Source organism: Fukomys damarensis, unplaced genomic scaffold (assembly GCF_012274545.1).
Source record: "Fukomys damarensis isolate Sample0158 unplaced genomic scaffold, DMR_v1.0_HiC HiC_scaffold_13, whole genome shotgun sequence".
Taxonomy (NCBI): domain Eukaryota; kingdom Metazoa; phylum Chordata; class Mammalia; order Rodentia; family Bathyergidae; genus Fukomys; species Fukomys damarensis.
In genome coordinates, this window is record NW_022900925.1 from 7,440,796 (window position 1) to 7,452,615 (window position 11,820).

The window sequence follows — 11,820 nt, forward strand, 5'->3', positions numbered from 1 at the left end:
AATGTGTCACCTTAGCTAATCACTAGACCAAAATAATGAACATTTTGTCCACTTCACTTTTTAAAGTTGGCCATTTATGTAACTGTATTGTTTGCTTTAAATGTTCCAATAAACTTAATGGGGAAAAATAATAAAAATGAAAATAAAGCTGGCAATTTATTTGGCATGTCTGTTGGGGAAATTGGTAGTCATTTAAGTTTCCACCATTTAATAAATTATTGTGTGTTTCAAGATGTAGTTCAGACAAATTAAAATATTTCAATTTTCCCTTTAGGAAGCAGATGGCTTGGCTGATGCAGAGGAAAGATGTGACCAGCTGATCAAAACCAAAATTCAACTTGAAGCCAAAATCAAGGAGGTGACAGAAAGAGCTGAGGATGAGGAAGAGATCAATGCTGAGCTCACAGCCAAGAAGAGGAAACTGGAGGACGAGTGCTCAGAACTGAAGAAAGACATAGATGACCTTGAGCTGACACTGGCCAAGGTTGAGAAGGAGAAGCACGCCACGGAGAACAAAGTAGGAAACGTAGTCTGATAAACCATATGGAGGTTCTGCCACCCAACAGAGCTGCTTTAGAGCAGAAATTATGTCTTTCTTAACCTCTGTAGGTGAAGAACCTGACGGAGGAGATGGCGGGCCTGGATGAAACCATCGCCAAGCTGACCAAGGAGAAGAAGGCCCTCCAAGAGGCCCACCAGCAGACCCTGGACGACCTGCAGGCAGAGGAGGACAAAGTCAACACCTTGACCAAAGCTAAAGTCAAGCTAGAACAGCAAGTGGATGATGTAAGTATGAAAAACAAAATGCTTCCCCACAAGATGGATGAAATGAACAATTGTGATATGAAATTCAATGATTTCCTTAAGATTTTAAATAATAAAATTCTTCATTTCTATCTTTTTTTCTGAGTATCTGGCTAAAGGCAAAGGGTTCAGAGCTTAAGAACTTAAATAAATTCCATTATAAATTTAGCTTGAAGGGTCTCTGGAACAAGAAAAGAAACTTCGCATGGACCTAGAAAGAGCCAAGAGGAAACTAGAAGGAGACCTTAAATTGGCCCAAGAATCCACAATGGATGTAGAAAATGACAAACAGCAACTTGATGAGAAACTCAAAAAGTAAATATGGCATTATTCAGCTCTAACCTGCATGTTGTATGTCAGTGCAGATGGAATGTATGGTTAAAATTGTCAATGAAATATTACTTCATGGCATTTGGGGAAAATGAATAATGATATCCTTGACTTTTTTGTTTAATGAAAAGAGAATATTATTGACTTGTGAAACATGTACCACTCACTTCCTCAGCACCAGCAGTATAAGGAAGCTCAGTTATACACAGTAAGATTGATAAGAGAATTAAGTTTGAGCTAATGTGTTACTCTCTGCTAGGAAAGAGTTTGAAATGAGCAATCTGCAAAGCAAGATTGAAGATGAACAAGCTCTTGGTATGCAGCTGCAGAAGAAGATCAAGGAATTACAAGTAAGTACACGATCGGCACCGGTCTAATCAGCAAGGAAAATGACTGACACTGGAGCTGAGACTCACTCTTCACCATTTCCAGGCCCGCACTGAGGAACTGGAAGAGGAAATCGAGGCAGAGCGAGCCTCCCGGGCCAAAGCAGAGAAGCAGCGCTCTGACCTCTCCCGGGAACTGGAGGAGATCAGCGAGCGCCTGGAAGAAGCCGGTGGGGCCACTTCTGCCCAGATCGAGATGAACAAGAAGCGGGAGGCCGAGTTCCAGAAAATGCGCAGGGACCTGGAGGAGGCGACCCTGCAGCACGAAGCCACGGCGGCCACGCTGAGGAAGAAGCACGCGGACAGCGTGGCGGAGCTCGGGGAGCAGATCGACAACCTGCAGCGGGTCAAGCAGAAGCTGGAGAAGGAGAAGAGCGAGCTGAAGATGGAGATCGATGACCTTGCCAGCAACATGGAGACGGTCTCCAAAGCCAAGGTCTTTCTTAATTTGTCCCTTTTCTATCTTTATTTGCAATAATTAAAAATGAATATTTATATAATTATAAAAACCATAGCCAAATCAGATGCTATCTGAATATTGCATTTTTGCTAATAGCATTGTACTGAATTAAATCAAATTGCATATCTTATTTGTAGATATCACTTTAAACTTTGCCCCTATTTCCATGAAAGAATACGTTTACAAAACTTACCTAAGAGCCACACTCTATGCGATGAAGGCTATAAATGATGTTCATGTTTTCCAAAGGAAAATAATCTTATTTTGACCTCATTAATGTAGCCCAAATCATGTCTTAAACTATTTCTAGGCATTGTGCAAAGCTTTGATGGGAGAGTAAATAAAATTCAGTTCTTTTCCATATTTAGTGAGAAATCTCCAAATCCCAGCCTTCCATATAGAAGTGCATCATCTTTTCCTGTTCCCTGCTTCCCACCACAGGGGAACCTTGAGAAAATGTGCCGCACCCTAGAGGATCAGCTTAGCGAAGTGAAGATGAAGGAAGAAGAGCAGCAACGCTTAATAAATGAGTTGTCAGCCCAGAAGGCGCGTTTACACACAGAAACAGGTCAGTCACTGAGTGTCTGTAGCCTTCAGAGACCAGGAATGTAAGGCGAGCCTCCATCTGCAAAACAAAGATCACTTTTTAGACAATATAAATCCATTTATTATTTCTTAGGTACTCCTTCATATTTTTACTATGAAATGGTAAAAAGGAATGATCATACATTATAACTGGAGGAAAAAAATTAAGCTCTCTGAACTCAGGAGATTTTTGTGGGCTTGGCATTACTAAAAAAAAAAAAATGCCAAAGCCTAAAATATGAAAGAAAACTCTTACACTTTAGAAGCAACAAGAATAACTTCTCAATGCACCGAAGCTCCCTCCCATCATACAAAATAAGGAGGTTCTTATTAGTCTATCCTTCAAATTTTCCTTCACTAAACAAGAGAACCAAACCATTTGTGCTTTTTGTTCTATAGGTGAGTTTTCCAGACAGCTAGATGAGAAAGAAGCTATGGTTTCTCAGCTATCCCGAGGCAAGCAAGCATTTACACAACAGATTGAGGAGTTAAAGAGGCAGCTAGAAGAGGAGTCGAAGGTGAGACTTCTCCAACTGATACTTTCGGTTGCTTGAAGCGTGCAACATGACATACTATTGAACTTCACACAGAGACTATGGGTGGCCGGAACATGAACTTACATTCTTCACTTCTTGTTGGTCTAGGCCAAGAATGCCCTGGCCCATGCCCTACAGTCAGCCCGACATGACTGTGACCTACTGAGGGAACAGTACGAGGAGGAGCAGGAAGCCAAGGCTGAACTGCAAAGGGCCATGTCCAAGGCTAACAGTGAGGTTTCCCAGTGGAGGACCAAATATGAGACAGACGCCATCCAGCGCACAGAGGAGCTGGAGGAGGCCAAGTATGGGTTTTCCATGATAGAAAAAAAAGAAACCAAAGTAAAAATGGTGAAGAAAAAGTATAGAAAGAGATTATTTCAGGCATGGGGATAGATGAAGAATTTCTGTCTATTTTATTGTAGGAGGTGAATTCTACCATATTCTCCTTATAGCTCAGTTTATGCCCACTGAGAACTGGGGCAGGAGATTTCCACATTATGGTACAGAAACACCAAACGTTTCTTTCCATCAAAATGTCTATCCTTCATAAATTAAGTAGGACCAATTTCCTTTAACAGAAGCAAAATATGGAGATATTATGATTATCTGGTATAATATTATGAATATTATAATCAATAATAATCAAATTTTCCTTAGGTAGAATGTTGAATGTTTGGGAAAAGATTATCATATATGAGTATCAATGGACTTATTCATAAGTTACACATAAAGTTTGTGTAATAAAACTCATAGGAGTTATACATAGAAAGAAATAAAATATATTCTTAGTGAAGGAAGCCATCCAAATTTTCATTTGATCTCAGTTGTTAGAATTAAACCAAATGAGAAAGTCTGGCAAGCATTTTCAAAGAAAGCCTTCTAAATAATGGTTTGGGCTGGGCGAAGTGGTCAGTTAGGTGAACTGGTGAAGGAAAAAGTACATAAGACTTGGGAGGCTATTTGGAAAATATAGTAATGGAATAATACTTGCTTTCTGGGGATATCTAATCCAGAGAGTTACTGATTAGGTGTATAACCTTGAGCATGTCATTCTGAGTACAACAGAGAGAACAACACTAGAAAATGTCCAAGAGCCCTATTCAAAGTCAATGTTCTTTACTATAATGATATAACGCCTCCTGTTTCTAGTTTCCATTGTTTTCTCACCATCACATTTTCACATCACTCACTCAGCTTAAAGGCTTACTCTTGCGCCCACCCCACTCCATAATTATGTTTAAGACTGAGAGAGAGAAGAACTCACTAGGAAAAACCGAATCCTAAGAGCAATAAAGTGGGTAGTAAGAAGCTATTTTAGAAAAACTTGTAAATATAAGGGTAAAGATTCCTGATTTTTGGAGTTTCTTGTGGTAACTTTGATTCTACTCTTGGTCACTCACACTGGCCAATTTTTCAGGAAGAAGCTGGCTCAGCGCCTACAGGATGCTGAGGAGCACGTAGAAGCTGTGAATGCCAAGTGTGCTTCCCTGGAGAAGACAAAGCAGCGGCTGCAGAATGAGGTGGAGGACCTCATGATCGACGTGGAGAGAACCAATGCTGCCTGTGCAGCCCTGGACAAGAAGCAAAGGAACTTTGACAAGGTGGCTCGGCCTGCTCAACTTCATATTGTTTTATGTGGCACTCTTTGTCCTTGGACAGACTGACAATGTTCTGTTTTGCAGATCCTGGCAGAGTGGAAACAGAAGTATGAGGAAACGCAGGCTGAACTTGAGGCCTCCCAGAAGGAGTCCCGTTCTCTCAGCACCGAGCTGTTCAAGGTGAAGAATGCCTACGAGGAATCCCTGGATCAACTTGAAACACTCAAGAGGGAAAATAAGAACTTGCAGCGTGAGTCACTGGAATCATTCTGTTACAAAAATTAAATAGTTTCTCTAGTGTGAAAAACTATAATCGTACATAAGATCCTAGTGGTATAATTGACAATGTGAAATAGGAAGAAAAGGACTAAAGGTGCAGAGGAAGTGGGAAGGGTAGGGGAAAGGAAAGAAGGGAAAAGAAAAAAGCATGAGAACATGAAAAAATGGAAATAAAGTATTTGTAAATAGGGAAGGGGGGAGGGGGTGGAGAGAGGACAAGGGGCAAGGGGAAAAAAATGAGAACCAAGACCTGTCATGTAAAGGTACAAGATCCCAATGATGAATGTAACTGTACTGTATGCCTAAAATATACAAATAAACTCAATGAGAAAAAAATCATAGAGAGGGATCTTTTTGATTTTTCATCCTTTTCGACTGAGCTTTATTATTTTATTATTAAATTACAGAGGAGATTTCTGACCTGACTGAGCAAATTGCAGAAGGTGGAAAGCATATCCATGAGCTGGAGAAAATAAAGAAACAAATAGACCAAGAGAAGAGTGAATTGCAGGCTGCCCTAGAGGAAGCAGAGGTACACATTTTGTTTGTTCACCTATACAATACAAATAAATTGAAAAAGTCATACCATCTAAGATCGATTATGTAGCAACCCTTGGGTAGTGGATATAATTCTGTGAATAATGTTTGATTATACTTTGGGAATGAAAAACTAATAGCCTAAATTAAGATTATAAAAGTCTGTGAGTTTTTAAAATGCATTCTTAGAGAAATCCTCACAACTTGGAAGGGAGAAAGCTCTTTAGGTAACCTACATGTTCCTTTTATTAAGGCATCCCTTGAGCATGAAGAAGGCAAAATTCTCCGCATCCAACTTGAGTTGAATCAAGTGAAATCTGAGATTGACCGAAAAATTGCTGAAAAAGATGAAGAAATTGACCAGCTGAAGAGAAATCACCTCAGAGTTGTGGAGTCAATGCAGAGCACACTGGATGCTGAGATCCGGAGCAGAAATGATGCCCTGAGGATCAAGAAGAAGATGGAGGGAGACCTCAATGAAATGGAAATCCAGCTGAACCATGCCAACCGCCAGGCTGCTGAGGCAATAAGGAATTTCAGAAACACACAAGGAATCCTCAAGGTACACTGGAAGAAACACATGCCGTCAGTCTAAATGCCACTGTGTAACTCAAATCTTAATGCTTTGTGAGGAATATAGCTCATAGATTACCTAATGTAATAATGCTATAGATTTTATGTATGTTGCTGAAAATGAGCATAATTCTGTCTAGAAGACCCACCCACAACAGAACTTCTTTTGTCATCTGCAGAGAAGACCAAGAGGTGGCAGGTGGGGAGACAAGGGGAGTGATGGGAGAGTTTAGCTGCATTTCACTGCATTTATCTGAAATCCACTTAATATGTGAAATAACACTATTGGGCCAGTTGATCTCTAAGGATACTTTCCTAATCTAAATTTCATAGATTTGGTCACAATTTTTTTTTATAATTCAAGTTCTAAAGTAATGAAACATTGTGTTCTTTTGAACAGAAAGGCTACTTTAAGTTTCCAAAAATTTGTGATTTAATTTATTTGTAGACTGTTCCTGTCTGAGCACACTCTAAGTTGTTAAGATAAAAATGTGTACATGACCCTAATTTTGTATCCACTTTAATTGGAACATGAGTAAGAGTCTTCTTCTGTTTCTGTGTAGGACACTCAGCTACATTTGGATGATGCCATCAGAGGTCAAGATGACCTTAAAGAACAGCTGGCCATGGTTGAGCGCAGAGCTAACCTGATGCAGGCTGAGATCGAAGAGCTCAGGACATCCCTGGAACAGACGGAGAGGAGCAGGAAAGTGGCAGAGCAAGAGCTTCTGGATGCCAGTGAGCGTGTGCAACTCCTGCACACTCAGGTGAGGTTTAGGTTTGGCACAAATGCTCCTTGAAGCTGAAGACAGTTTGAGAGGACAAGCATATTTATAAGATAGGGAGTGATCTTGGCAGGCATTCCTTCCTGGAGTTCTGGAAAATGCACAGAGTAAAGTAAGTGTACCCTTACACACAGCTGGTTTACAGGTGTATTTATAGGCTGGTATCCCCATGTTTATTTGAAATAATCTGGAGTTTTAAACTTGCACAATGAAACCCAGAGGACTGCCAAGGAATAACTATCTATACAACATTGGTAGCCATGTTGTCTTTTGAAACACTAAGCTATAAATAGGCAAATAAAGTAGAGAATTATAATAAAGCACCAGATAATATGTATGTATCACAGATACACATAAAGCTAACCATATAGAATATAAAAACAACCTCAGGGGCAAATGTACAGAGGCTAACTAGTGCTAGTTAGCATTTGTTGCTTAGAGAGGGTTTGTTAAATACATGGTTGTATATCCTTGCCAGAGCTAATATGCAGAATTGTAGTATACACTTATTGTCATGAAAAGATGTTTATAATATAGTAAATGAAGAAGCAACTTTAATATAGGATGTATGATTGCTTTGTTAGAAATGTACAAACTGTCCAAAAAGATAAGAGTGTTGTGAATGATTATTTCTAGTTAGTGAGAGTGCAATAATTATTTTTGTCTCTTTTTTGCTCTCGCATATTCTTTTTTTACAATCAACATATATCACTTTTGAAGTTGCGATATGTAGAAACAGTCATTATGGAAATGTTAAATGAAATACTGTAAATAACTTTAAAATTAAATTAATATACATCATTCTTACTCATTTGAGTAGACAGAACTGACTAAATATTTCAAATAGCATCCTCTTTGCAAAAAAATACAGAGGATTCTTGATTCATTTTTGTACCAATAATGATGCTCCTTTGTACTTACGAGTTAACCAATATGAAAAAAAGCTAGTTCATCCACTTCTCCCTCCACTGTGCAATGCTACATAGTATACCTTTTTCAATTTGGGTGATCTTGCTGTATGTTTACAAATAGCTGCAGATAATGGTTCCATTTGGTATTAGAAATTAAATTTTGCCTGCAATAATCTAAGAGAAGTTTCGTAAACAGAGATATTGATAAAAAGGAGGAGAAAATATAAATGTAAAATTAACTTCTGATTTGAATTTATTCTAAAAATTTCTTAAATCAGCGATTTAATGCCTGCATATATTAGTTCAAACAACAATGTGAATGGTTATGATTAAATGTGATTTTTCTCTTGGGTTAATTTGCAACAGAACACCAGCCTGATCAACACCAAGAAGAAGCTGGAGACAGACATTTCCCAGATCCAAGGAGAGATGGAGGACATCGTCCAGGAAGCCCGCAATGCAGAAGAGAAGGCCAAGAAGGCCATCACTGATGTGAGAAGAGGGGAATGCGGCGGTGGCCCAACCTGAGCCCTGCTGTGCTCTCTCAGCTCCTACCCGACTCTGTTTTCTGCTAAATAGGCCGCCATGATGGCCGAGGAGCTGAAGAAGGAGCAGGACACCAGTGCCCACCTGGAGCGGATGAAGAAGAACCTGGAGCAGACGGTGAAGGACCTGCAGCACCGTCTGGATGAGGCCGAGCAGCTGGCACTGAAGGGCGGCAAGAAGCAGATCCAGAAACTGGAGGCCAGGGTGGGTGTCCACACTTTCAGTGGATTTGTAACCTATTCATGGGGCTATTGAAAGCCAAACTGTTGAACACCTTTGTTTTCTTCCAGGTGAGGGAACTTGAAAACGAAGTTGAAAGTGAGCAGAAGCGCAATATTGAGGCTGTCAAAGGTCTTCGTAAACATGAGAGAAGAGTGAAGGAACTTACTTACCAGGTGATTGACCTTTGTGCATTTTCCAGACTTTTAGTTTTCAAGAAAACACAAATAATAAGACATTCCTAATAATGGTACTATCTATTTACTGCCTCTTTCAGACTGAGGAGGACCGAAAGAATGTTCTCAGGCTGCAGGACTTGGTGGACAAGTTACAAAGCAAAGTTAAAGCTTATAAGAGACAAGCTGAAGAAGCTGTGAGTATCGCTTTGGTGAAAAGAAAGGTTTAGGAGAATATGTAGGTTTTGTGGGGCCCTGAGTTTCTAGAATTTCAGGAGCTCTCCTTAAACCAGGAACAGCAAATTAGGTAGGAAACTAAATATTTATTTGGAATGAGAAAACTTGCCACAAATTACTGGAACTTTAGAGGTTGTGATTCATTTCTTCTGAGACTCCTTTAAACAATTTTCCAAACATATTAACATACAAATGATCCTTGACTACAACACATTTCCCTCCCTAGAACACTTTAAACACTTACATTCACAGGGGCTATGAAAATGAAGGTATAAATTCTTATTTAACTTCGTGATGAACACACCTCTAGACTTTCTTTTTCCTTTTCAGTTATATATCTCCTACTGGTACTTCTGAAATGGTCTTTACGGTTCTCTGCACCCAACACCACCACTGCTTCTGTTTTTTAAAAATTTGCTTTACAGAAATTAGATTAAATCCTGCCCCTTTGATCTGTGTTGTTATTATGGCATCTGCATTTTGCCAAGAAAAAGAGTCAAGTGAAAAAGACTGGGCAGGGGGTGCGAACACATTTATATAGGCTAGTTTGTGGGATGCCCTGCCCTCAAATAAATGTCACCAAGTAACAAGGATCTTTTGTATTCAAATTCACGAGGCAAACCTGAGAGCTGCCTTTAGTAACCAAGGCAAAAACAATCAGAAAATGTCAAATTTTCTTGTCCTTTCAAATGCACTTCTGTTCTCAGGAGGAACAATCCAATGTCAACCTTGCCAAGTTCCGCAAGATCCAGCACGAGCTGGAGGAAGCAGAGGAACGGGCTGACATCGCTGAGTCCCAGGTCAACAAGCTACGTGTGAAGAGCCGAGAGGTTCACACCAAAGTCATAAGTGAAGAGTGATTCATTTCATTGCTGCAAGGTGACCAAAGAAATGCACAAAATGTGAAGTTCTTTGTCACTATCCTATATATCAAGGAAATAAAATCTGCAGAGAATTTCGAAATCAAAAAATGTATTTGTCTCTTAATTATAGGTTGTACCATGCTATTAGAACTAATTCACTTAGTCATCATCTGTTGGGCTCATACTGGGCACAGGGCTGATGAAAATGAATGGGGGAAATAAACCAAATTTAATAGAAGACCAGTGACATAAAGTGCTCAGAGTGGATGCAACAATGATAAATGAGCCTTCAATTACATTCAACCAGTTTCAGTGAGCACCAAGTATGTGTCCAGTACAGAATTAGGTACCGAGGAAATGAGACTCATCCCTATCTTTGAAAAGATTAGCCCCGTGAGAGAGACAGCAATTCAAATGCTTAGTGTCCAGCATATGGACTCTGACAGAATTATGAAAATAAAATGTGACAATAACATAAAGTGTACGGCTAACTGGGAAATCCAGATAAACTTCCAAATGGAAACTGAGCTCGCTGCTCAGGGTTGAGTAGACAGACAGCTATCAGGCAGCGTAGAAAAGGAGACGGTCATTCTAGGGCAAAAGCACAGGCAGGAGAGCTGAGAGTAGCCGAAGTGTTGGCATTGCAAGTAAAGATGGTGGCTATGGGAGCCAAGCCTGACTGGGAAGGGTACGGCCGGCCTCAAATGCAGTGCTGAAGAATCAGGACTTGCAACAACCAGGTCAAATTTCATGAGGTGAACTCCCACAACTATCAGAGTAGTACAGAGGGAGCAGTGAGGAGGACGGGAAAGAAGAGGGACTGGGAAACAGTGTAGGAGGCATGATCCACGACAGAGGCAGGGGTGATGAAAGTGAACAAAACTGCAGAAGGAAGACTGGGTTCTTACACCGGTGTGGAGAAAGGTCTTGGAAAGTACTGAAGGGGTGAAACAGTTTCATAGCCTTCAAGGCATCTGGTTTACTTTGTGGTCACAGATTTTTACCTCCTTTTGGAAAAAAGTACTTTCCTCTGGACTTTTTTTTTTCTCACTATCTTGCATATTTTAAAGTGGAAAGGAAGGGAATTCATTTAATAATTTAAAAAAAGAATATGACTGAAATTTTATCATAGCTATCACCAGAGAGATATTTTTTTTCCTCGAAAAGTTCTTGAAACTTAAATTTGGTTTGATTGCATGGATATCCAAAAAATAAGATAGACAAATACCAATTTGTTCTTCTACGGTTGTGAATATCCTTTCCTAATGAGGCTATTTGGGAAATCTCTTTCCCCAGTGTGGCAATCCTAATTAGTAATAAGAAGCTTGCTTAGAGAGAAAAAGAGTTTAAAGGGGATAGGAAATAATTATGAGGAATATTTCACCTAAGCCATGATGAAGACCAATAAAATATCCTGCTTAAAGAAGGCATTTGCTATCAAATCTAATTAAGCTCTGTAGAGTTAACCTATTGACCTCAAAAGCACTGAGCAGCTGCTTTATTATTCTGTCTCCTAACTATTTAAATAATTGCCTATGTGGAGAATTGGGAGTGCATTCTATTATATACAGGTCAATTATTCTGAGTTCCCTGATTAAAGCAGTGAGCATATTGTCACCATCATTCTGCTTAATATTCTTGCTCATCTGCTTTACAGATTGGGTGATTTATAGAAAAAGAAGAAAATGCCTGTACCTAGGTCAACTAGTCACAATTGTGCTGAGGAGTGAACTTGACTATTATGTCTTCCAATATCATTCCTCAGGGGTTAAGGGCTATATGAACTCTCATATCTGTGGTTCTAAAATTTAGCACACATCAAAATTTTATGGAGGCCATGTTAAAACACAGATGGTAGGGACTGGGGCTTTAGCTCAGTGGTGCCACCACCTGCTTTGCAAGTACAGGTCCTGAGTTCCACCCTAGTACCAAAACAAACACAAACACACACACACACACACACACACACACACACACACACACACACACACA

At 39.8% G+C, this 11,820-nt stretch overlaps 1 protein-coding gene across 7 annotated transcripts in view; it reads left to right on the plus strand.

The window, feature by feature from the left end:
* Positions 1-11,820, plus strand: part of LOC104855903 (myosin-1) — a 103,485-nt gene that overhangs the window by 47,458 nt on the left and 44,207 nt on the right. For 3 of the 7 annotated variants that reach the window (XM_010614985.2, XM_010614984.2, XM_010614987.2), the window contains exons 21-38: positions 275-517; positions 610-786; positions 974-1,119; positions 1,394-1,484; positions 1,567-1,956; positions 2,422-2,548; positions 2,965-3,083; positions 3,210-3,406; positions 4,522-4,705; positions 4,787-4,952; positions 5,389-5,513; positions 5,772-6,080; positions 6,655-6,858; positions 8,154-8,279; positions 8,367-8,537; positions 8,624-8,728; positions 8,830-8,925; positions 9,673-9,846. In XM_010614985.2, coding sequence (XP_010613287.1) covers positions 275-517; positions 610-786; positions 974-1,119; positions 1,394-1,484; positions 1,567-1,956; positions 2,422-2,548; positions 2,965-3,083; positions 3,210-3,406; positions 4,522-4,705; positions 4,787-4,952; positions 5,389-5,513; positions 5,772-6,080; positions 6,655-6,858; positions 8,154-8,279; positions 8,367-8,537; positions 8,624-8,728; positions 8,830-8,925; positions 9,673-9,825 — 3,129 coding nt within the window. In that variant the 3' untranslated portion in view covers positions 9,826-9,846. Of the gene's footprint in view, positions 1-274; positions 518-609; positions 787-973; positions 1,120-1,393; positions 1,485-1,566; positions 1,957-2,421; positions 2,549-2,964; positions 3,084-3,209; positions 3,407-4,521; positions 4,706-4,786; positions 4,953-5,388; positions 5,514-5,771; positions 6,081-6,654; positions 6,859-8,153; positions 8,280-8,366; positions 8,538-8,623; positions 8,729-8,829; positions 8,926-9,672; positions 9,847-11,820 lie in introns of those variants that run through there. The other 4 variants (XM_010614988.1, XM_010614986.2, XM_033762787.1 and 1 more) reach the window with 4 other exon arrangements.